Source organism: Orbicella faveolata, unplaced genomic scaffold (assembly GCF_042242905.1).
Source record: "Orbicella faveolata isolate gen_17 unplaced genomic scaffold, um_ofav_v1 contig_3, whole genome shotgun sequence".
In the NCBI taxonomy this organism is placed as follows: Eukaryota; Metazoa; Cnidaria; class Anthozoa; order Scleractinia; family Merulinidae; genus Orbicella; species Orbicella faveolata.
This window is the reverse complement of record NW_028301558.1, coordinates 16,744,653-16,769,815: the sequence shown is the minus strand read 5'-3', so window position 1 is coordinate 16,769,815 and position 25,163 is coordinate 16,744,653. Positions and strand designations below refer to the sequence as shown.

Genomic DNA, 25,163 nt, shown 5'->3' with positions numbered 1-25,163 from the left:
CTAATCTACCGTACGTCAAGGGAACGACGAAACCGATCGAGCGGGTTTTGAACAATTATAATATCAAAGTCGCCTTAAAGCCACACCCGACCATTGACAGCTTATTTCCCAACCCGAAAGATACCGTTCCAAAAGATCACGCGCGCGGTGTAAGCTATTCCATTCTATGCAAAGATTGCGACAAACACTACATCTGGGAGACCAAACAGAAATTCAATACTCGGCTCAGAGAACACCAAAAAGCGGTCGAACAAAAACATCCCAAGATATCCGCACTCGCCGAACATTAACATTGTTTACAATCTGGTCACCCTATCTCGTGGGAATCGTCTACAATATTACATACTAGCACAAGTTGACAAAACCGAGGCCTCTATTAGATAAGGGTGCGTTCCTTTGGGATGATCTGAATCAGGATCAGTGATCCAAGATCTGTCTGGATCATGGTACATCAAAGGAACCGATGAATCCACTCTGGTGACGGATTCATCGGCTCCTTTGATGAACTACGATCCGTGTGATCTTGGATCACTGATCCTGATCCAGATCACCCCAAAAGAACGCACCCTCAGAGGCTTCGGAAATCAAAGGAGCTCAGTCACGGTTTGCGCATATTGAAAAGTTTAGCCTCGATTTTTCAAATTCGTTGTTTATAATCTGAGTTAATCTTCTCCATCCCTAACCATCCTTGCTCCTTTATGGTTTATCATTATCTCTTTGGTGTTTTTCTATCTTATTAAACTGTTATTTTCAGGTTTCCTACCATTTAAAGGTAATTTTGTATGTAGCCAAAATAACTCAAAATACCGTGACTGAGCCCCTTTAACACGTGCAAAAGTCCACTCAACCGAGAGACGGCATGTACCTGCCGTAAGAGTACAGAGCCTTGACTTTGTTGGATAAGAACTAATTTTCTAATATATTCGGTTTTTATTAGCAACTACATGATCTTAAATAAACTTGTCACTTCATTATATTTTTTATTACCCCTGAAGAAGGCTTATGTCAATAGCCGAAACGTTGGGTTTTAAAGATTTTTAATAGCTTTTCTCAACCAATGTGGCATTTCTATATTTATCATTTCGTTCATATTTATTTACCTATTTAATGCATAGCCTCATTTACAGTATCCGGACTAAAAAAAAAATTCAAAACAGAGACACACGCCCTGACGAAGCATATCAAATCGTCACGTTACGGGAATAAATAAAGTAAATTTTTCGATAAGCAGTCTTCTTCAGAGAATGGGCTTTCCCGTCTATGGGTTCCGGTTCCAGAAATAAGTGCCTTTTTCATAAATATTAGCTCAGGGCTCTTACTGTGGTGTAGTGCTGTTCTAACCTGAACTGTAAAGAGGCAAACTTTATTAGTAAAGAAGACAGAGACATCATAATTCTAACTCCGCAAGCTCCGGAACAGCAGGGCCTACCACAGAAAATGCGATAATTGGCAACAAAGCAGATATAAATTAAAAAAAAAAAAACCATTTCCTTCATATCTATTAAATTTTTTAACGCATAGTTTCTTATAGGACCCTGAAGTAGACAAATAACTTAAAAACAGAGGCACACGGCGTAGCAACCGAACCGAGACACCCGTGCAGGGGGTCATGCCCCGAAACACTTCAAATTTCTGTGTAAATGTGGTATATTGCGTCAGCTCGTGAGAGATCTTGTAAAGTGCGTGTCAGCTGTATGAGCAACTTAACTGCAACAAGTAGCTTGCTTAGCGTTTTACTCTTCAGCTCCTCAGTTGATTACAAGGGATCATGTAGGCACTGGCTTACCTCTACAGGGCTCTTACTGTGGTGTAGTGCTGTTCTAACCTGAACTGTAAACAGCCAAACATTATTACTTAAAGAAGACAGTGATATCACAATCCAACTATGTCATTTTCGCAAGCTCCGGAACAGCAGGGCCGACGCCAGAAAATCCGATAATTCGCAACGAAGCAAACAGAATATATATAAAAAACACTTCGTTCATAGTTATTTAATTTTTTAACGCATAGCCTCTTATAGGAACCTGAAGTAGACAAATAACTTCAAAACAGAGGCACATGGCGTAGCAAGCGAACCTAGACACCTGCGCAGGGGTCACGCCTTGAAGCACTTAAAATTTTATGTAAATATGATATACCGTATTGCGTCAGTGCGTTCGTGACAGTTATTGTAAAGTGAGTGCAAGTTGCAAGAGCAACTTAATTGCAACAGGTAGCTTGCTTGGCGTTTTACTCTCCAGTTCCTCAGTTGATTACAAGGGATCATGAAGACACTGCCTTACGTTTTGTTGATTTCTATGTGTTTAACAAAATCCTTAGCTGATGTTGAGCTGGGGGATTCGTTCTTTTCTCCCCTGGATGAAGACAAAAAAGTGAAGTTGTATTGGAATATTAGCACTGCAAACAAGGAAATTTATTTCACGGTGGAAGCCCAAACAACTGGATGGGTCGGATTTGGAATCTCTAGTGGGCAAGGCAGGATGGCAGGAGCTGATATTGTGATCGGCTGGGTAAAGGATGGTAAACCTTACTTCAAGGTAACAAACGCGTTCAAAGTTTCGAATTAGCAGTACTACGCTCCAGTAGGTTGCTCTGTTACGTTAATGGCTGATTCTTGCAGAAACTGAAAAAAATACCAGTCGATTTACGTAAACTTTGGACAAGGTTGCTGTGACTCAGACGATCGGAGAGGGTCATAATAGGTTTGGTGGGATGCAAGATTTGGCTCTTTTTCGCGGTGATATTCGGGATTTAAGCTGAAAACGGGAGCGGGAAGCGGGAATTTCAATTACAAGCAGGAGCGGGATTTTGTGTTTTTATGGGGTTGGGATGCGAGATTGGCAAGGGGAAAAGAGCGGGATACGGGATTTCAATTCTGTTTCAGGTTTCAAGTAATGAATAGTAACGGCTCCGTACCGTGCCAGGTTTTGTCAAACATATTCATTATCGCTTGACTATATCAGACTGTATGAGGTCTTTGAGCTTTTGTGTTGGCCTCTGACATCAATGACATCTGTCAAGAGACCAATCTGTTCATTTTCGGCGGTACAGTTTTGACGCGTACATCTTTAATCTTGACCACCCGATCCCTTCTTCTGCCATGGTAACGGCACATACGTCAGCTTAACCATCAAAACACCAAAGTTTGTGTTATTAACTTGCTTGCTGCTATTTTTGGCGACCGCGGGATCAAAGGTTTTAGAGAAAAAGGTGAATGAAACACAGGTATCAAAAACTGTGTTCAGCCACCTTAAGTACAATCAAACCTCTCTAATACAAGCCAATACGGACAGTAAACGGACAGTCACTATAATGGAAGGTGTATAAATACACTGAATAGAGCATTTAATTGACAGTTAATAAAACGGACATCTTTGCATACTGTTCATGACATGAATAATTGGGGAGCTTAAGCAAATCACACTCTTTATACATTACTTTGCCGTCCTCTGCAAAACAACAACCTGCAATGGCCAAGTTGTGCGTTGTCTACGGAACGTGGACGACGACGGCTAATTTTTTGTGTTTCCATTTGCAATTGAACGCCGTCGTTGCATATTTAGCTTAAGCACGTTTTTAGAGCCAGTGGTGTAGCGAACAGATCTAGACAATCGCGAACTTCGCTTGTAAAATATAAATTCAGTTTTTGCAAGGCGTCGTCCACGGCGTCGTCGTCGTCGTCGTTTCTTAAGCTCCCTATTACCAAGTAATTAACGGGGACTAGAAATTTAGGCGTTCAATAGCGATAACAAGAGCTAATTTTATTCGTGTTCCTGGTTTAATTTTAAAATGACGTTTTGTATTCGTGTTGTTGGTTTTGTGTTTGTGTTTAAAGTGTTGCGGGTTTTGTGATTCTGTTTTATATGTTTTGCCGCGTTTTGTGTCCGTGTTGTGACATTTGTGATTCTGTGTTGTTTTTATCAGCTACCGTAGATAAGCTTCTGGATAAAATACGATCGTTAAGTTTGATCATGAAAAACAGTCAATTGTATTCCCAAACTTTTAATCACAAGTGCTCTATTCAACAATTAGATTATTCGCTTTCGACCGTTATTGCGTGATAGTTGACTCGGGCTGTGCCCTCGTCAAATGTCATGAAAGCAAATAACTTAATTGTTTGAGGATAAATCCTCTTCTTGTATGAGAAGGGGAGGGGAGAGTTACTTTTGTCTTTTTTTGTCTGTCTTATCCAGGCATGTGCAGTGCCAAAGAGTACTACTATGCTCAGAGCTATTTCGTTCTGGAATTAAGTATGGTTTGTGCAATTTGCTCAGCAAATACGTAAAATCTTAGAAGATACTATTTTTATCATTATTATTATTCATCTATTTAGAAATTTCATTTTGTTGCATCAGGAAATTGAAGCCCTTCCAAAAGTTTACGCAAAACAAAGTAGACTCTAGAATAATATCAATATTTAAGAACAGGTCACAACGTATAAAACAGAGTAGTGAAAAGTGCTATTAAGACCTCGTGTGTCCATGAGAAAACCAGGCAGAACCAGGCAGGAGGTGATACAGCACAAATCACCGATTTCGCTCAAACTTGGCACAAATGTTGGGTTTGGTGAGTAAATGATTATAGCAAGAAATTAGGTCAAAAGATTTTATTCCTTTCATGTTATGGGGCCCTTAAAATGCAACGCAAAGCACTCTGCCATCTTTGACATAGAAGATGAAAAGACAGCTGATTTCTCCCTTTAATTCGGTAGGTATGTCATGTATGGTGACACAAATTCTACCGCTTAATATCGTCAAAGATCGCGGGATGTTTTGTGGTGGGCTTTGAAAGGAATCTGTATTTTAAAGCACTAGTGATGGCTCTTCCTGGATTATGAACGGCCTTTTGAGTAGCTTTCTCGACAACCTGACGATAGATCTCTGATGATGAAAGCGGGATGACAATGGATATTCTCTACAAAAATCGGCTCGAAGCAACCGAACAGATGGACATTTCGCTACCCAACCATCAAAGAGAACACAAAATCACGTCTTAGTGATCTGCATGTAGTAATTTCTTTCCGTATTTTACACCTAAAATCATACTAAGTTAAGGAACTTTTGCTTTGAATCTTCTTCTGTTTTTTTTTTTCAGTTTCTGATGTTGTGAGAATGTCACAAAATATAGCTCTGAAAATATTTGAAAGAAATGTCTCAAGTGCTTCTTTTCGCCGAATTTATACTGGAAATTGATGGGAAAATACTTAGCACGATATTTCTTGTTGATTTCGAGTTAGTTTAAGACAGAAAAAGGGCTTTTATAAAGCGCTATTAAATAGCGATAGAAATACCGCTATATAAATAAAGTATTATTTATTTAATTATTCATTTATTTATTTATTTATTCATTCATTCAATGGATGTTCATGAAATGGCCATAAATCGTTAAGACCTATGTAAACAGCATGCCACCACAGAAAAAAATATTAAAGTCTGAAAACACGTCATGGCTATTGTGAGAACTTTATTGATTGCTCTTACTATCCATGTTGGATGTATTTGCTGTTGCCCACTGCAGATACTTGCCATCAATTAAAGGCTATTCACAACTCCACGAAATATGCACCTTACTTAAGATGAAGCCACGGAGAGAAATCAAATTGCCTAGTTCAAATGAATATCTTTGCTTTGAGACTGAAAATTGTAGAATATGATCCAGTGAATTTCATTTTGACATGGCTTTTCTTGTTGTAGAAATACTAAACCAAAGACAGCTAATTTAATATGCGTAAATTAGTGACAAATGACTATTTTTGGGAATCTCCCTGACTTAAAGGGAATAAAATATTTTGACCTAATTTTTTGCCATAATCATTAACTCACCAAATCCAAATCTTTTTTGCCAAGTTTGAGCGAAATCAGTGATTCGAGTTGTATCACCTCCTGCCTGGTTTTCTCATGGACGCACTCTTAAGGACGTTCGCGCGAAAATGTTCTACTCGATAGATTTTCTTCAAACTTCTACTACGGACAGATAATGAATTACGGACTTTGTTTCAGAGATAAAGCGTAAGAAAACCAGTCTGATTTTGAAAACATGGCGCGAGTGAATCAGTCTTCTAGGGCTTTTAGCTCAAAATATCAAAGATGAATCAACGGAGACACACTATCCTAGTAATATTTTGTATAAGTGAATCAGTTGCATTAATAATTGCAAATGTTGCCAACGTTTTCACAAAGCTTAACCCTTTAAGAGGCATTTGAAATCGTCGCACAGATAAACGAAGAGCAAAACGGCACGGTATTCGATGGTGCATTTTGCAATAAATTCAAACTTCTTATCGATAGATTTTCTTCATTTTTTCGCTAAACGTAGAAAATCGGTAGAGAAAATGATCCATCAAAAGAAAAGTGGGGGTCGCCGAACGTCCAAGATCGTTAAATCCAGACAACGCCTTAGCGCGCGCTCGATGCATGACGTGGCGTGTGAATTTACGTGCGCAGTATGCGCAGAAACAATTAGCGCCAACGTCTTTAAGACTTGAAATTTCCCCCGCTTCTCCACGCGAGTTTGCCATACATGTATACCAATTTGATAGAGAGACAGTAAAGAGGCTATTAATCTTTTTACTCAAAATGTATGCAAGCTGACGACTGCTCTCAGACTAATTCTGCAAGAGATCACTGATCTTTTGCAGGACCGTCATGCGGATGGTCACATGACACCCCAGATAGATTCTCAGCAGAACTATGAGCTAATATCTCTGCTGGAGAGTGGTGGCAAAACTACAATGGAGTTTAAACGAAAGTTTGAAACTTGCGATCCCGAGGACAACGCAGTTCAGGTAAATATTTGCCCGTGTACCACTTCATTGAAGCTAAATAAACTGCAAAGCCGTGCACGAAGATCCTGCTTGATTAAACGTTGGATCTCACAGGAGACGTAACCAGCTAAACCTGAAAAGTAAAACGATGATAAGTGCAAGACTATTGCAAGGCTGGCACAACGATAGATTTTTGGATCTAAATTCCCGTCTTTTATTAAGACCATGAGGGCTGAGTGTAAATAGCTGGGAGGTCCAATAGGCCTCTCTGGTCAATAACAACTTATCAATATACGCAGCAACCCCCTGGCTAGTAATTTGTTCGATGACGATAAAATTAATTTCGGAAATTTCGTGCCTAGTACAATTAAAATGGACTGCAAGCTCACACGTCTTTTTGTTGGTGAGCATGGATGATTTGTGATTGCGAAAACGTACTTTAAATTCTATTGTGGTGGAACCTACATACTGCAATTTGCATTTATTGCACGAGGCCAAGTAAACAACGTTTTTGGATGAGCAAGACAATTTTTGCTTTATCTTGTAGACTCGGCCTGTGGAAAAGCTTTTAAATTTGGAATCTTGAATTAAAAAATTTTTGCAAAGATCACAACGAGTACAACATTTGAAGCACCCTCCCATTTCGTTCTCTGCCTGGTTTGCCCCGTTGTCGCCACGAAATTTAGATGGTGCTAAAATATCTTTGAGATTTTTGGTACGGCGATATGCTGGAAAAATCGATTTAGATGGAAAAATTTCAAGTAATTCGGGCGACGATCTCAGAAGATGAGCATATTTCTTGATAACTCTCTGAATATCAGGCAGGATAGGTCTTAATAAAAGACGGGAATTTAGATCCAAAAATCGCGTCCGTTACAATACATAATTAGACTGACTATTATACACTTATACACTTAGTAATTAAGGCGCTCGCAGATACATTGTTGTAATCTCATCACTTGCGCGTTCTTGTAAGTTGCCATTAGCTTGTTACAATACAGAATTAGACTGACTATTATACACTCAGCAATTAAGGCGCTCGCAGATACATTGTTGTAATCTTATCACCCGGCGCGTTCTTGTAAGTTGACATTAGCTTGTTATGTAATCTATTATTTCAGGTGTTATAGCATTATGTAATTATATTTACATTTTTCTGATCTTATATATATACATGCAAATCTGTAAACTTACTAGGATTTTTAACGTTTTATTTTTTAACTTGTAAATATTGTTCCAATCTGAAGAAGGCCGAAGGCCGAAACGTCACATTAAAAGCCGGAACAGTTAGAAGTTTGCTTCATGACGCCTCATCTTACACTTAACTAAAATTCACATTGAAGCACGGTATCTTTTGATCCTTCTACTGGAAGTCACCGTTTGGAAAACCATATTATTCTGCCTATATATATATATATATATATATATATATATATATATATATACACTATGCAATCAATTGGTCGCTAGTAATTACTCTTTTGTGATAATTTTTGTTTTTCTACAGGAAGGAACAACTAAACTCATCTACGCATTTCATCCAGACGACCCTTCCTCTGAAGACAACATTCCACCACACGATTTCAAAAGTAGAGGAGCTAGAAGTGCATTACTGCCCAATACTATGGACAATATCCCCAAACTACCTGATGACACCAAGACTTTCAACTTTACTAATAACAAGGTAAAATTGTTGAGACGAAAACAGCCAGCCGTTTGCTTGATTTGCGCTGAGAAAAAGATCTCGAATATCGCAAGAGTCTTATAAGCTCATTAACAGGGGCGTTCAGTTCTTTATGGCAACGCAACGGAAAGTTCGAATGCATTTTTCGTACGTGTTTCATTCGATTAGTGGGAGCTTGGGAAAACCAAAAATGCCTAATTGAGAAGATAAGCTGTTGCAAATGCCGTTTCTATTGACTTTCTGGGCTTCTTTCAAACTTCCGAGTGTTCCTATAAAGAAACTGTTTTCTTTTAGAGAATAGTGGGTGGTAACTTCAATGAAACTTCTCAGTTTTCATTGCGGTTTCCCAAAATTAAATTCTCATTGCTTGCCGTGCGCAATCAGATGGCTAGTTTAGTGTGTCTATTGCGGTGATCCCGGGTCTTTCCGTGCAGATTAGACTTTTCAACTGTGACATTTTGGCCGCTTGAAAACAAGCGGAGGAAAAAGATGGCAGCGGTACATTTTACCGCCATGTATTACGAACCTCACACAGGGATAGCCATATTTTTGCAATAATTGCCCCTGTGCTTATCATATTGTATATGCTAGGTTTGAAAATTTTAGAACTTTTTTGTAAGTTTTTTGAGCGTTAAGGTTTTCGTGCACTAAAAATTATGTGTAAATGTACCGTGCCAATCACCACCTTTGTTTTTCCAATGGAAGATTACATTTCTCTCGCCTTCAAGGGTTGTGCGCGACTTTGCGTGCCTTAATAATCGGGGAACGCTTGCTACGTAGGCTATTTTACGGATTTCTAGAAACGCTGCTTTTATCATGCACTTTCTTTTGTTTTTCCTTCCTTTTAGTCTTTCTTTTTTTCTTTATCTCTCGTAGACAGCTTTACCGACTAAAAGAACCACTTACTATTACCGTGTGTTCGAGTTTCCAGAATTCCAGAGGAGACATGACATCATTCGGGTATGGCAACTTACTTTCAGCTATAGCAATTAGACTCCTGATTAGTTTACTGATAGTGCTTTTGATACTTAACCCCTCTTAACGACTTTTAACACTTCAAGATGTTTTAGCTGTACATAGCGTCGCAAAAATGGTTGGTTAGAAGAAAAGGAAAGGGATGCACAGCTGAATGAAAGATCATATATTTGAACTGTGAAGAAAGATGATACGAAGACATGATTGATCATCCCAGACTCGCCGTTATACAAACAACTTAAGCAGTTGTGAAATTAAAGCCCGAAACGATTCAGGCTTGAACGGGATTCGGACCCGTGACCTCTGAGATAACGGGGCAGCGCTCAACCAATTGAGCTATCCGAGCCGACTGGGAGCCAGTGACGTTGTGAGTTGGTAATTTCGTTATTCTCTAAACATTTTGTCTTTTAATAAATCGTTAATCTGATACCATTACAGTGGACACGTCCATCAAGCAAGGCACTTTTTTTCTGGTCGATCCCAATTGTTCCCTAACGCGAGAGTTGACTTGCCTACTTTTTAAATTTTAATTTGTTTCCTATTTCAGATTGATCCTATAATTCAGGAAGGTAACGAGGGGGTTGTACACCACATGATTCTTAACGGGTGCAGCGATGATTTCCCGAGGAGTAACCTGAGCTATGAAGGCATACATGGTTCTCCAGACATGCCGCCTGCTGTAAGGCTTTGTGCCGGGCCTACAGTAATTGCGGCCTGGGTTGTTGGAGGAACGGTATTGGTTATGAAGTGTTATACAAATGATCAACTATAATATATAGATTTAGCCAAGCCTAAAAGCGGAGCTCCCAGACCAGGTTGTTCTAAGCCCGATTAAGCTAATCCACGATAAGCTAGAATTTTGATTTGAGTTTTGTAACTTTGGGGTGAGGATTTCTGTTTATATTTTTTGGCCTTTTGTTTTAAGTTTAAATAATTCAAACTACCCAAAACAAAAACAGTGAAAACAGGAGCCATAATCGGGGACGGAGACCGTAAGCGCGATCCATTTCTAGTATTGGGGCTGTTCCTGTGATATGGGACAACTTTTCTATTTTTAGAACAAATTGCGTCATCGCATGCTGCACACGCGCGTCGAGGATTTTTGCGGATGTAGCGCGGGGAAATGGCGTCCGAAATTCCCGAAATGTCTGATGCTTTTGGCCCACAACTCAATACGTTCATGTCTGTTGGAATTTTACTTGAGTATTTTCGGCGCAAGCTGCTCCGGTTTGGGTGAAGTAAGACAGTGTCGAGTTTAGTTATGTCCCGCTTTATACATTACTGACTAAGTTGTGTTCCGTTGCATCTTTTACAAGAGCTTCACATTACTCCACTCTAAGTTTCACATATGTTGAAGGTTAACAGCTTTTCCATAACAAAGCGAAAAACTAGTTGAATACATATGGATATAGCAGCGTTTCAGGACTTCAAAGTTTCCCTCCTCTTACCACACACTTCAGAGGATTTCGCCAGAGTGTATCTCGACCGAAAAGTAAACAAACAAAAAAAAGAATAAAAATTGCACGTTTGAGTTTCGCCTGAATGGTAAGCAACGTTTGATGTTGTATCCGGGCCCAATAAGTGACAATAAAGTTTATGTCTGTAGATGCTGCTCAGTTTTGTTTGTATAAAAATCCAATAAATTATCTGTTGTCGATGAATATAAGAGCGCCCGCCGATGCGTGTTTTGTACAGTCAGTAAAACATGACAATTGGACTTTCACACTTTCGTGTGAAAACTTATATCGAACTCATATAATATCTCTAGTTCTTAAATATGTTTAAAGTTGATGAATGTTTGAGAACATATCAAAAGCTTAGCTGAAAATATGTGAATACAGTAGAAATAATCAGCAAAGTTGCGATGACGCTTTTTTCTAATCAACTCGAATAACGATTGTTGGTTTATTTATCAAAACTCCATATCTAGTCTATTTTCGCAGTGTAAAATTTCACTATGTTAAAGAATCACACATGATGTTAGTAGCCTTTCGGCGTTGCTAAAAAGTGTTGCAGCATCTCAGCATGGACAACGAAAGAAATCTTTGTCTAGATTTGTTGACAATTGAAAACGCCAACTCGGATTTGAAGGTGCTCGCGCTGCACTATGCAAATGAGCTACTTAATGTACGCGTCAGATTTAACTTTCAAAAACTTTTGCAAACTCGCCAAACAAACAGAAACAATAAGAAACTATCAAAAACAGGGTTTGGTTATGATTAAGCATTGTTTGGGAAACTCACAAATTAACTCGATACCAGAGTAAAGAGTTTTCTTACATAACTTTTGATTACAGAGGAAACGCAAAATCCTCGTACAACTAGCGCGAGCAGATATTATTCACAGCGCGAAATTGAAGTCTTGTTTTCGACTCTGAAAAACTCACCTTTTCCATTAGCTCAGAATATAGAACTACATATAAGAGCCCTGGTTCTTATTCCCTGCCTTATTCCTTGCCATTGCTGTGAAAAATCTGCAAGAGAATCTCGCCACTCTCACCGTTTGATCAGCCAACGTGAGAACATCCACGCGAGAACCCCCAACATGTGCGTCGATCCGCGCGGATATATGACGTCAGGACGGCGCAATTATTATTTGTTCTAAAAATACAAAAATTGTCCCATATCATAGGTGCGCGCGGATCCCAAGACTTACGGTCACCCTCCCCGGCCGATTATGGCTCCTGGTGAAGAGCATTTTTATACACGGAAAATTTATACTTTGGTTAACTTTTAATCCTGCGTTAGCGTTAACCGGTTTCCGATCCATCTAGCCCTGTTACAATGAGTTGACCTGACATAGTCCGCGATCCAATCGGAAACCAGCACTTGGTCAGCAGTCAACTTCAAAATACATATGATCTCGTTAAGCTCTAAACTTGATCTCTCGATATGGTCACGTTATAGTGGTCATCGCGTAGCTTATTTTGACGGGTGTCGATTGACCATAACATGGATGCCCAGTATCAAAGAACTTAACGCTGTAAACCAAGGCGACATGTCGGCTGGCTGTATGTCTCTGTCAATTTATACACTTGCCTTGGCAGTCTTCCCTTATGTTGTCTCAGTGTTTCGTCTAAAGGACGAAGACGTCAAAAGAGAAGTTTGCAAACGACTCAGATGTACACGCTTATGCTAATGATATCACTTACCTGTTTCACAGTCGTTCTATTATCCTGAGCACGTGGGATTATCCATTGGAGAACACGACAGCCCAAAGATTGCACTCTTGCAAATCCACTACAATAACTATGATCTTAAAGCAGGTAACGTTTGCAGGGTAAAAATGCTTTAAGCGCTTTGCTGTCGCGATAAATCTTTTTGCTGAGCGAGCGTTGGATAATTTTGTCGCTTGTTGGCCGGCACGTATCTCAAAATCGTAGAACGTAGCGGGTTGCTGTGGGCCTTTTCAATTCCTGTCACCGTTCAAAATACGCTGCATGGCCCTGACTATAAAATAATCATTTACTGTTTTCGTTCCAGGCATTATCGACAGTTCTGGTTTCCGTTTTCTTTACACGAGCCAACTTAGAAAGTACCAGGCTGCTACGTTAACAGTTGGATTGAGTGTGCCGGGATCCCTTGTCATCCCACCCTATCAAGACAACTGGATAACGGAAGGCTATTGCGCTGAAGAATGCACTGCTGAGGTTTGTTTTCCTGTTTAGCTTCAGTTATTTTCTACAGTTTGTGGTAAACGATTCGATTGCTGCCGCTGGTTAACTGATTGGCATGCATTATTTCGGTATCTAGGTGTACGAGACGGGGATGTTGGAAAAGGTTTTAGCGTTTTCCTCTACCTCTGTTGTAGTTGTTGTTAATGATGTTGTTTTTGTAGTTGTTTCTTTGAATCCCGGAAACCAACAGAAATGCAAGCTTTGATCATGAAAAGAGCTAAGAAGGAATCACGGTTGAAAGGCGTCAATCTCTTCCTATGCATGAAATAGTGTTTTAGTATGCGAAATTCCCAAGCATGCGGCATAATAAAGCTGAGGCTGCCTGTCTCATTTTTACTGGGCTCAATGGAATGCGTGAACACTGTAGCATGATCTAATCACGTTCGAGATTTTGCTCGTATGAACTACATACTAAGAGCTATTTAATATTATTGCCTTGACATTTTTGTTGCTGGTCTGATAATTAGTGAGCTGGAAGTAATTTATCATACACGAAAGACCGTGGTTGACCACATTTCCAAACCCCGAGAAGAGAGTTGAAAATACGACGCACAGCGGAGTATTTTTGACGGACTTTAACGTGTTTGGAAATGTAGTGAAACACTGTCTTAACTGAATGTTTGATCCATCTTCTCAATTGAAACTAAAACCAAAGAGAAAACGGAGAAATAAAAGAGTAAAAATCTATTCTAATTAAGATCAGATGTCCAAACACCGTCACGGTCATGATTTCATTTGCTTTAACCTTGACGGATTTTTGAGTGTGTAGATTCGAGTGTTGGTCGAGGAAATTGCGTTGTGCTCTTAGGCAAGACACGCGTTTCTCTCACCGTGTCCCTTTTCACTCCTGTACCGAGTTGTTAAAAAGGCGATTAACGCTATCCCAGGATTAAAAGTTAACCGAAATATAAATTTTTCTTGTACAAAAATGTTTTTCACTGCTTATGTTTTGTGTAATTTGAGATTATTCAAACTCAAAACTGAAGGACAGACAATATAAACAGAAAACCTCACCCAAATATTACCAAACTGAAGTTAAAATTCTTGCTAATCCCGGCTTAACTTAATCGGGTTTTGAACAAACCGGCCCAGGTGTTCAAATGAGTACTGGCGAATTAGATGCTGGGGATAACTCTGCGACGGACTAACCCATCTCATCGAGGGGGGAGTAGAAATACTCGTAGTCGCTTAGTGCTACAGAATCCGGACTAAGCACGGGCTAGTTGTATGGTTCACTCGGTCTGACACGATCTTTACCCTGCCATAACATCAGTTTTATTTTACAGGGTCTTAAAGGCTCAACACTGCCAGGTGGAGGAATCCGGATATTTGCCACTGGTCTTCACACTCACTTGGCAGGTTAGAGGCAAGAACTAGCGCTAGTAGACCATATATCTTACTGTCTGAATGAAGGATAAGTAATAATAATTGGACTGCGTGTCGCACGATTCAGTGAGTAATCGCACGAGTAATTTTAAAAGGGGACGAACGCGGGGCGCGAGGCCGATTTGAAATAACGAGCACGATTACTCCCTTTATTAAATCCATTTTGAAATCACTGGTTATCCTTGCAATCTGATTGGCTCTAATGGTGCGATTTACTCACGAATCGCACTATTTTTTGCTCTAAATCGCATCTTTTTCTCAGCCATTGAGAACGGGACAGTAAAACAAAACAACAAATCAGATTTCAATATTAGTTTAAAGTAAGCAATAAAATTTCAGGAAAATGAAGGGAAAAAGCCATTGTATGGAGAATTTAGCAGCTAGTATTGCCAAAACTTTGTTGTTATTGTTTTTTTTTCCAAAAGACTTGACGAATGTAATTAATTACAGTTTCTAAATGACGATTATGAGCTCCTTCAGGCTGAAGACCTACTTTAATGGAAGTTTCCAACTTTCAGTGTTCATTCTGACGAATATTTTGGCGATTTTTCCTCAACATCTGCTCAGAATCCGTATGAACTTGGAAGGAGCTCAAAATCGTCATTCAGAAACTGTAATTGATTAAAGTCGTCAATTTTTTTTGGAAAAAACTACAATAACAACAAAGTTTTGGCAATAGTACGTGTCGTTGCAAAATTCTCCACACAATGGCTTTTTGCCTTTCATTTTCCTGAAATTTTATTGGTTACTTTAAACTAATCTTGAAATCTGATTGGTTGTTTTGTTTTACTGTCCCATTTTCATTGGCTGAGAAAGAGATGCGATTTAGAGCAAAAAATAGTGCGATTCGTGAATAAATCGCACCACTGAGAGCCAATCAGATTGCAAGGATAACCAGTGATTTCGAAATGGATTTAATAAATAATGGTAATTGAACTGAGTGGAGCGCAATTTGGTCTGAAATCATACGCGTGATTTCAAAATCGAATGAGCACGCAGCGCGAGTTCGATTTGAAATCACAAGTATGATTTCAGACCAAAATTGCACGACACGAAGTTCAATTGCCACTTTATTAGATCCATTTTGAAATCGCACAATTTTATCGCCTTAATTTTTAGATTTTTGGTGTATTGTTCCAGTGGCTGGTTTGTCAAAAGAAAAGCGGAACCGGAAAACGAAAACTTATCCGAGCATGACAAAGAAACAAGCGGTTTTGAAGTCAGAACGAAAACAGTCTGCTTCAGGTATAAAAGTTCAATTCTCGTCGCCTGAATCAATGATGGAAGGTCTCTCTTTCTTCTGTGGTTGAGGCTGAGACTTTTCATTGTCTTTGGAGAAGGAATTCGAAGGTGCATCTTGCGTAATTCTGCGATGGATTTCTTTTGAGTTGTGAAACTCCCTCGAGTGCAAGATGCCCAGTGGATGGTACGTTTTTTTTTTCTTTCATACCGTTTAATGGCATGATTTTAAGGGAGTCCAGCTCGTTATCATCTCCGTTTCTTTTTGTGACCTCGGCGAAGGACTCAATACTCAGGACCTTGTCAAGTTCGTGCGGTAGTTTCAAACGAAGAAACAAAAACGCTCAACTCTGTCGCTATGAATAACCATAGTCAAAATACGCCCCACTGCACAAAACAGTGAATGGACAAACGTCTTACTAAGCCAGTGCCAGTCCCGCCATCTTGTGATTTCAAATCGAACTCGCGCTGTGCGCTCGTTCAATTTTGAAATCACTCGTATGATTTCAGACCAATTACACTCCACTCAGTTCAGTTACCATTATGAATTGTCCTTTGTAGATGAGAGTACGTAAACACGGTTGTGACGTTTTAGGTTAAAGCGTATTTTTGAGAATTATTATATAAAAGCAATAGAGCACTTTTCCCCGTGATTACATAGCCTCATCTAAACACTCGGAGGGTTGGGAGATTTCTTGAAAGTTATGCAAACTGTCTCGAATTTCCCAACCCTCCTCGTCACTGGTTTAGACGAGGCTATGTAAACACGGAAAAAGTGCTCTATTGCTTAACTAGTCCACAAACAATTCTGGGAAATATTACAGCTATATATATATGAGGGTATGCTTGAATTTATTAATCCTTTTTTAATTAAGGTCGTGGGGTATATGTTCGACATGTGAGAAAGGGAGTGGAACTTCCAGAGATCGACAGGGACGACCATTATGACTTCAACTTTCAGGTGAGTCGGTACACACACAAATTAAATTGAGAAACTTATAACTTTCCTCGAACTGGAACGCTTAGTACGGACGCTGATTGTGCATAGAATTGTACTACATGTAAAATTGATTAAGCTTGTATTTTTAAAAGTTATGGATGTATGCAAAGACACGGCCCCATAGTAGCGAAAGGTTTTGAGGTGAGCTTTGTTCTGAACTATCTCCTTGTTTTTTTCTTTGATCGAAGGAGTACCGTACTCTCAGGAGGGAGGTAACAGTCTTACCGGTAAGAACGTTTAACTGAAGAATGTCACAAAATACACATGAATTTGCAGTACGTGATATCCTGTCACTTTATTCCTGTTTTTGATATTTTTTGGCAGGGAGATTCCTTAACAACAGTCTGTCAATACCGGACAGGAGCAAACCAGACAAATGTAGGTGGAGTTGAATACTTTCCCTTACTTTATTTTAATTTACCAGTTGCTACTCTAAAAAAGCAATGAAAACATGAAATGGCTGTGACCGAAAGAAAGAAAGGTTTCATTTCCAAACAATATAAAATGAGCAAATAATAGTGACAGAGGATGATATACAGTGCACAGATAACCAGGATCCGATAAGAGAGGTTAACTTTGCATGGGCGTATGTCACTTGGACCGCAGAAAAATTTCTGTTGTCCGTGTTTTAAACCTCTGTTCTTATTACTCTTTTCAGGCCAGCCTTCTCAGTTTAAGTACTCTTATTATGTGGCTTGTGTTTGTAGCCCGGCGATATAACGCGCGCTCTGATTGCAGTGATTGGCCAATTGTAGGGCATTATTCTTATTATACGGCTGTGTCTCACAAGGACTAAGTATTACCGAATTCACGAATTTGATTGGCTGAAATCGATATTGAAATCGGTCTAGATTTTCCCATTCAGACCGACATCTAGATCAGCAATGTTTTGCGATGAAAAAGCTGCAAAATAAAGAGCGAAACCTTTGTTCATCTTCTTCTAACAATATCTATCTATCGAAGTGCCAAAAAGCTTGATGAGAAAAAAAAAATCAAATAGGTCGAGCAAACTTTGGCAGATTAAGTTCAGCTCATCGCCGTTCAGTATGTTATATCTCCGGTAGAACTTAAGCCGTTCACATAAAGATAGACAACTATTATCACAGGCGGAGAACGCACTTCTAATCTTTGATTACTCCTAGTCTAGTTTGTATCGAAAATTTTCCTTACGGATTTGTTCGCCGAATTTGTTCGGACCTCAAAATTACCTCACAAAGTGCTATAAGTGTCACTCAATAGTTTCTTTGTTATAGCTTATCATCACCCTCAATTGTGTTCCCTCAACTCCAGCACCTCCACTTAAGAATCATCTTTTGTTTTAACTGAGTGTAAGACATGACAAAAAACTGTCATGGTTTTTCATTCAAAGAGCAGTCGACCCTGTACCAAAGCTACTTTCCGAACGAAATAATCCCCCTCGTATAAAAGGCATAGTAAAAAATACGACACAACAAGGAGGCTTACCTTAGCTTCCAGATGATACAGCATTCATTCCCCGTTGCATTGTTTCCTCTTCTGAGTGACATTTTAAAAGACTTTCAAACGATTGGCCGTCGGTCGTGATTCGCTTTTTAGCATCGTAGCTTTAAAGATTTCGAAGCGAGCATCATGGCTTTCAGGATTTCAATGTTCATTGCCGAAGCTAGCGTTCCATAGCTTTATAATTGTCCATTTTACCACTCCACGAAGGTCTCCTTGTTAAAATTTAAGCGCGGGGTTACGCCATGCTGCCGCACAAAAAATGGTATAGTACGTCCTTCTAGTCTTTCCATGTCCATTTGTTGCAGCTACTGTTGCTTAGCTAAACAACTTTCCATTTTAAAACTCCACGGATTGAACCAAAAAACCATCTTCGTGCCGCGTTAACCGCCATGTATAAACTACATGTTATCGGACAAAATTTAGTCTTTCTAGTCACCCCTAAAACCTGCCAAACCTACAGGACGAAGTGTCATACCTAGCAGGGGAGGGATAGGAGAAAACTATTTAATCCGGTTTTATTAAATAAATTAATCAGAATGGAGTGAGTGCGCTTGAGTGCGCTATATTTTCTATAAATCGACTTCCGGTAAATCGACTTCCGGTATGACGAATCGACATCAAGGGAGACGATTCGTGTCGATTCGATCGAGTCGAGTCGAATCGACAACATTTTCAACCCACCCTCAAAGCCAGATGCGCAAATCGACTTCCAGTATAACGAATCGACATCAAGGGTGACGAGTCGTGTCGATTTTATCAAAGAGGGTTCTCAAATCGACTTCCGGTTAGTCGAATCGTCAATTCCAGAGACGAATCGACTCTAGTTGGGTGTATTGGACAAGCCTCATTTTCTTCTAACAATATCTATCCATGGAAATGCCAAAAAGCTTGATGAGAAAAAAAAAATTAAATAGGTCGAGCAAACTTTGGCAGATTAAGTTCAGCTCATCGCCGTTCGCAAGCAAAATGTCACTTAGTGCAAACCAGTTACATTAAACGAATTAAACTGTTCTTGTTTGCCATATAATAAACATCTTATTAACGGAACTTAGTTGGTCTGTATATATGGGAGAATCTTGACCTCGGTCGTGTGCACAGACCTCACTACGTTCGGTCTGTACTCTCGATCTCGGTTAAGATTCTCCCATACAGACGTCCTCCTGCTCGGTTAATATTAAGAGCTAAGTAATGGCCACGGGCCGATATCGGGCCCGCAAAACCAAAGCAAAAAGCCATATAATAAACAACTATTAACCTCGAAAGTTCGGTCTTTATGGGAAAATCTCAAACCTCGGGCCTTGCCGTATTGACTTCGCTATCGCTCGGTAAATACGGCAAGGCCGAGGTTTGAGATTTTCCTGTAAAGACCTCACTCTCGGTTCAATTAAGTAGTTATTAATTAAAGACCGGGCGGGAGACTACTGAAGGCCTCCCCTTGTGACTCTTTAAGGGGACACAATTGAGGACGATAATAAGCTATAACGATGAAACTATTGAGTGGCACTTATAGCACTTTGTGAGATAATTTTGAGGTCCGAACAAATTCGGCGAACAAATCCGTAAGGAAAATTCTCGATACAAACTAGACTAGGAGTAATCAAAGATTAGAAGTGCGTTCTCCGCCTGTGATAATAGTTGTCTATCTTTATGTGAACGGCTTAAGTTCTACCGGACATATAACATACTGATAAAGTCAACCACTGTTCTGTGCATTTTGATTTCCTTGCCTTAATGCGATTTGATATGACCTTTGATGACACGTTGCGTGACGGTTCCAGTTTCGGTAAACTCACAAATTCATGCTTAACGTCTAATTTTCACTTTTACTGGTAATGTTTTAGGTCTTTAAGCATAAAGGCTAATTTTTTTTTAAAAAATATACCTGTGTTACACCTAGTATTCGGAAACGGAAACGCGAGTGCAAATGTTACAGATGTTAGCTGGTATTTGCGCTTGAAGCCAAGAATCATTCTCGTCCCCAGAGGCAGCGCTCCTTTTGGTCAGCACCAAGAATCACGACCTCTGGAAAGGTACAGTGAGATTCTGATTGGCTTTGCAAACACAATAGAATGAGACTGGAACCAATGTCGGAACTAATCAGATTTGTCAGACTTGACTCTGAGCATGCGCAGAGTGATGGGAAGTCCGGTAATCGCGGACTGTCGGTGTTGGACCCGGCCAGAGGTCGCGATTCTTGGTGCTGACCAAAAGGAGCGCGGCCTCTGAGGATGAGAATGATTCTGAGCTGGAAGCACAAATACTAGCTAACATCTGTAACATTTGCACTCGAGTTTCCGTTTATCGGTGGGTTATCGTAAACAAACTCCCGGACAAACTCCGTGCGCCTGGCGATAATTACTATTTCCGCTGATGAATAAAAATAAGTCAGCATTTGCATTGCTGTTCCTTAGTTCTGGCTTACTCTTACAGGTCTTGGCTTCAGAGTACTCTTCCGTCAATTCAATTTTGACCTTCGCTGGATACTAAACTATTTGTGGCCACTGGAACTATTAAAGTCAACAAATATAATCAAAATACAGCCAATGAAATATGGCTGCTCCCACCCCAAAACGTCAAAGCCAAAAAAGAGAACAAGTATGAGGCATCATTTGGACACGAAACGAGGCCCAGAGCCCTTTAAAAAGCCTATAGAAGGGGATTTTTTTCTGGCTGCAGACAGGACGAAACGAGATTAGGATGCGTTCTCTCGTTCCTCGAGAACGCAATGAGGATTGCGTTACACTACGTGAACGAAATTAACAGATTAATGGATCGCTCTGGTAGTGGGCGCCGAGACCAACCCACCGGGGGAGGGGGGGGAGGCACTCCCAGAAAAATTGGTTGGGGGTGTGCGGCCCGCTTCCCAAAACCCTAACCCTATTTATGACCAAAATCTGCGATATTCCCTACCCTATTTATGACCTGATCAACAATTCGAAACTCTATTTATGACCTGACCCTTAAATCAAAACCCTGTTACAGACCTGTGTTTTCTTATAATTAGTTCCCTAGTTCAGACCAATGTTAAATGTCTTAAATTACCGTAAACATAAGGGCTTTTGTTGATTTTCTTTGCGATAATGATGAAAAAGTGGCTTCTTCTTAAAAATATACCCATATCGAGGCTAGAGTGCAGCTAAAATCGATACCCTATTTATGACCAAAACGGCTGAAAACCATACCTTTTGGGGCCGCACCAACCTCGTTCCCAGGGCCTTTTGCCACGGAAAAGACCCTGGGAACGAGGTTGGGGCCGCACATACCTATATAGCCCATATAAGGGAGTATATACCCCGCCCCCCTAGCGACAAACCAAACCCGACGCTGTCTCTACTTGTTTCTTGCAATAAGTGCCGCGAGTAATTTGACACAATAAGCGGCAGTGTAATATCGAATTAATTTTTTACACATATTTTTCAGGGTGGTCTTGGTACACATAACGAAATGTGCCTCTCTTTCCTCGCTTACTACCCGAAAATGAAATTAACGGGATGTTTGTCAAATTACGAGCCTGCCTGGGAAAAGTTTTCTGACAAAAAACATGTGGAGTAAGTTTGTGCCATGAAAAACGGCATTTGATATATAAAGCGACCACACTTTTCCATGGTCCACTCAGCAAAAAGTAAATGGTTTGCCGTGTTTTATTTTCCATTTTCCATTAGAAGAGTTGAATTTACTCTTATCAGAACAATACATTTTTTTTAACAATTTAATTTGTTTATCATAAGTTTATTCTCCAGCTGCCAACTATAATTTGGCAGAGCAACACATCAGCGGCAAAATTAAGGCCACATAATAAACTAGGATGATTTTCTAACCTCGTAAATGCCATTTTCATACGAACTGAGATAAACTTGAAAAAATGTACAGTAAGGCCGATGCTCATCCAGCTTAGCCAAATGCAGCTTGTGTTTATTGTGTACAGTATTGCTCGTCCCGGCTTGCCCCTTTTTTGGACTTTCCGCTGTGTTTCTTTATATTTCTTCTACAGTTTGAAGCCATTTTTTGAGATATTTCAGTTAATTCTATGACCATTAATTCCTTGACTGTACCTCTCTATCATCGTTCCTTCTTAGTTTCCCGAACCCTTCAGAAAAATGGACAGATAAGTTGATCTCTGAACTACGTAAAAGTTATCAAGACACGGACGACGTTAACGCCTGTTGCTTACCGGTGAGTATTTAATTAGGATCAAAGTATAGGCTCGTTTTCCGCCGCTGTCTCGAGACCAGTTTGAGAAGAGGCATCGGGGAAGGAGCGCGGGCTCCTCTCCCGTCCAGCGGCTGATAATCGAGCCTAGAATCAAAGTTACGAGATACTGACCTTGGCAGCAATTCCTGTTCATTTGTGAACTGCTTCTTGCTTTCAGAATTTAAGGCTTACTTTTTCTCCATCCCTATCAACCGAAACAGAGAAATTATGAGATCGCTTGGCAGCACGCATTTCATGTAAATTTGTGTGGAACAAGTTGTCAGTTATCCTCAGCTAGTGTTTCTAAAAACCTGAACTGCATCAAGGGTCATCTTCCGAAGGGAATTCCAGTATCGGCCAGCGTGAACCCATGTGACAACGTGCAGTGAGCGGTGAACTTGGCTGCTGGAAACATACCAAGTTTCCAGAACCTTAACTCTCTCCACAGTGGGCCTAGAGTATGGGCACCTTTTATAATCTTTTGTCTCCTGCTTCTTAGTATTATAGGAAGAAATTGGTCTCCAGGCCAGTCATCAATACTCCGTTGAAGAAAGAGCCAGTCTGTGAGGAGATCTCGAGCTCTTGTGACAAACTGGCCTCAGGCAACCTTGTGTTTGTGGCAGCGGTTTTCATGTTGTTCATCTCCTCCATTTACTGATATGACGTCATAGGATCCAAGGAGTTACGTATTGCAGTTTTATTAAATCCATTTTGAAATCACTGGTTATCCTTGCAATCTGATTGGCTCTCAGTGGTGCGATTTATTCACGGATCGCAATATTTTTTGAACTAAATCGCATCTTTTTCTCAGCCAATGAAAATGAGACAGTAAAACAAAACAACCAATTAGATCTCAAGATAAGTTTAAAGTAATCAATCAAATTTTATGAAAATGAAAGGCAAAAAGCCATTGTGTGGAGAATTTTGCAACTACTATTGCCAAAACTTTGTTGTTATTGTAGTTTTTTTCCAAAAAAATTTGGCGAATTTAATTAATTACAGTTTCTGAATGACGATTATGAGCTCCTTCAGGCTGAAGACCTACTTTAATGGAAGTTTCCAACTTTCAGTGCCCATTTTGACGAATATCTTGGCAATTTTTCTTCAACATCTGCTCAAGATCCGTATGATACCAAGTCTAGTAAAACATAAACAAACGAAAACCATACAACAACAAATTCAGAGCCATCTCAAGAAGGTAGATGTTTCCAGGTTTGCGGTAGTTTCCAACGAAGCAACAAAAGAGCTCAACTCTGTCGCTGTGAATAAACATAGTCAAAATACGCCCCACTGCACAAAACAATGAATGAACGAACGTCTTACGAAGCCGGTGCCAGTCCCGCCATCTTTGAAATATCTTGAAACAAATGGCGCCGCAAGAACTTGACAAGGTCCTGAGTGTCAAGTCCTACGCCGAGGTCACAAAAAGAAAAGGAGATGATAACGAGCTGGACTCCCTTAAAATCACGCCATTAAACGGTGTTTAAAAGAAAAAAAAAACGTACTATCCACTGGGCATCGTGCACTCGAGGGAGTTTCACAACTCAAAAGAAATCAATCGCAGAATTACACAGAATGCATCTTCAAATTCCTTCTCCAAAGACAATGAAAGTCTAAGCCTCAACCACAAAAGAAAGGAAGGCCTTCTATCATTGATTCAGGCGACGAGAACTGAACTTTTGTACCTGAAGTAGACTATTTTCGTTCTGATCGCAGAACTGCTTGTTTCTTTGTCATGCTCGAATGAGTTTCCGTCACATGACATCGTTTTGCATACTAAATGAGACGTGAGGCGTTTCCGGTTCCGTTTTTTTCAACAAACCGGCTACTGGGACCAAAAATCTAAAATTTAATAATATATATAATTTAATAATAAAATCGTGCGATTTCAAAATGGATCTAATAAAGTGGCAATTGAACTTCGTGTCGTGCAATTTTGGTTTGAAATCATACTTGTGCGCGCTCCTTCGATTTTGAAATCACTCGTATGATTTCAGACCAAATTGCACTCCACTCAGTTCAATTACCATTATTAATCAATTCTTCGACGACGCACAATTTGTGATCTGCCTCAATCTTCCCAAATATAATCAACTTTATTTATTTTTGACAGATAATTAGCTCGTGCTTTTTTGTTATTTCTTCTACCTTTTAAACACGCTGTTTTGAAGTGTAACGGCTTACGTTTCGTTCAAACACACGAAACAAATGGTGACGAAATTTACAAGCAATGCACTGTAAGGTATATGAGTTAACTTTCTGGAAAACTTGAACCCAGGTCTCTTTCTAAGCCTATGGACTCTGGATACTGAATTCAACTCAGATTTTTGACTTGTGCGTTGTCTTAAGTGTAAGCAAGTACAGACATCTATAAGGATTTGTACTTAGTCCAAAACTCAGTTGCAGCTATTAGATTACGGGTAGCCCATCTTCCGCTTCTCTCGCGCGACCAGTTTTTTCTTACGGTTTTCTTTCGCGTCGCACACGAGGGACTAAGCGAAAGAGGGACTACTCATAGTCTAAATATTGCTTACTGACTGTGTATAACGAATAAGGAGCTGCTATACAAACGTCTTGGTAAGATGTCACATTACAAAGTAAGATGTCACGCATTTTTATGTATTGCACACTCAGTCGATAATATCTTGAAATCAGACATTCTTCTCTCGAGGGGCGGTCGGGAGGTAAAAAGAAGGTTCACTGTATAACAAAACACTGAAAGTACAATAAAGCAGATTTGCACTGAAAATTTAAGAGTAAATGTCTA

At 39.8% G+C, this 25,163-nt stretch overlaps 1 protein-coding gene across 1 annotated transcript; it reads left to right on the top strand.

The window, feature by feature from the left end:
- Window positions 1–2,175: 2,175 nt before the first annotated feature.
- Window positions 2,176–25,145, top strand: LOC110062331 (DBH-like monooxygenase protein 1). Its single transcript, XM_089298193.1, has 14 exons — window positions 2,176–2,537; window positions 6,638–6,784; window positions 8,271–8,447; window positions 9,324–9,407; window positions 9,970–10,155; window positions 12,585–12,687; window positions 12,905–13,071; window positions 14,385–14,457; window positions 16,599–16,684; window positions 16,912–16,950; window positions 17,048–17,101; window positions 21,626–21,753; window positions 22,282–22,378; window positions 22,896–25,145. The coding sequence occupies exons 1-14, from the start codon at window positions 2,265–2,267 to the stop codon at window positions 23,052–23,054; spliced, it is 1,773 nt and encodes a 590-aa protein (XP_089154319.1). The 5' UTR covers window positions 2,176–2,264; the 3' UTR covers window positions 23,055–25,145.
- Window positions 25,146–25,163: the final 18 nt, after the last annotated feature.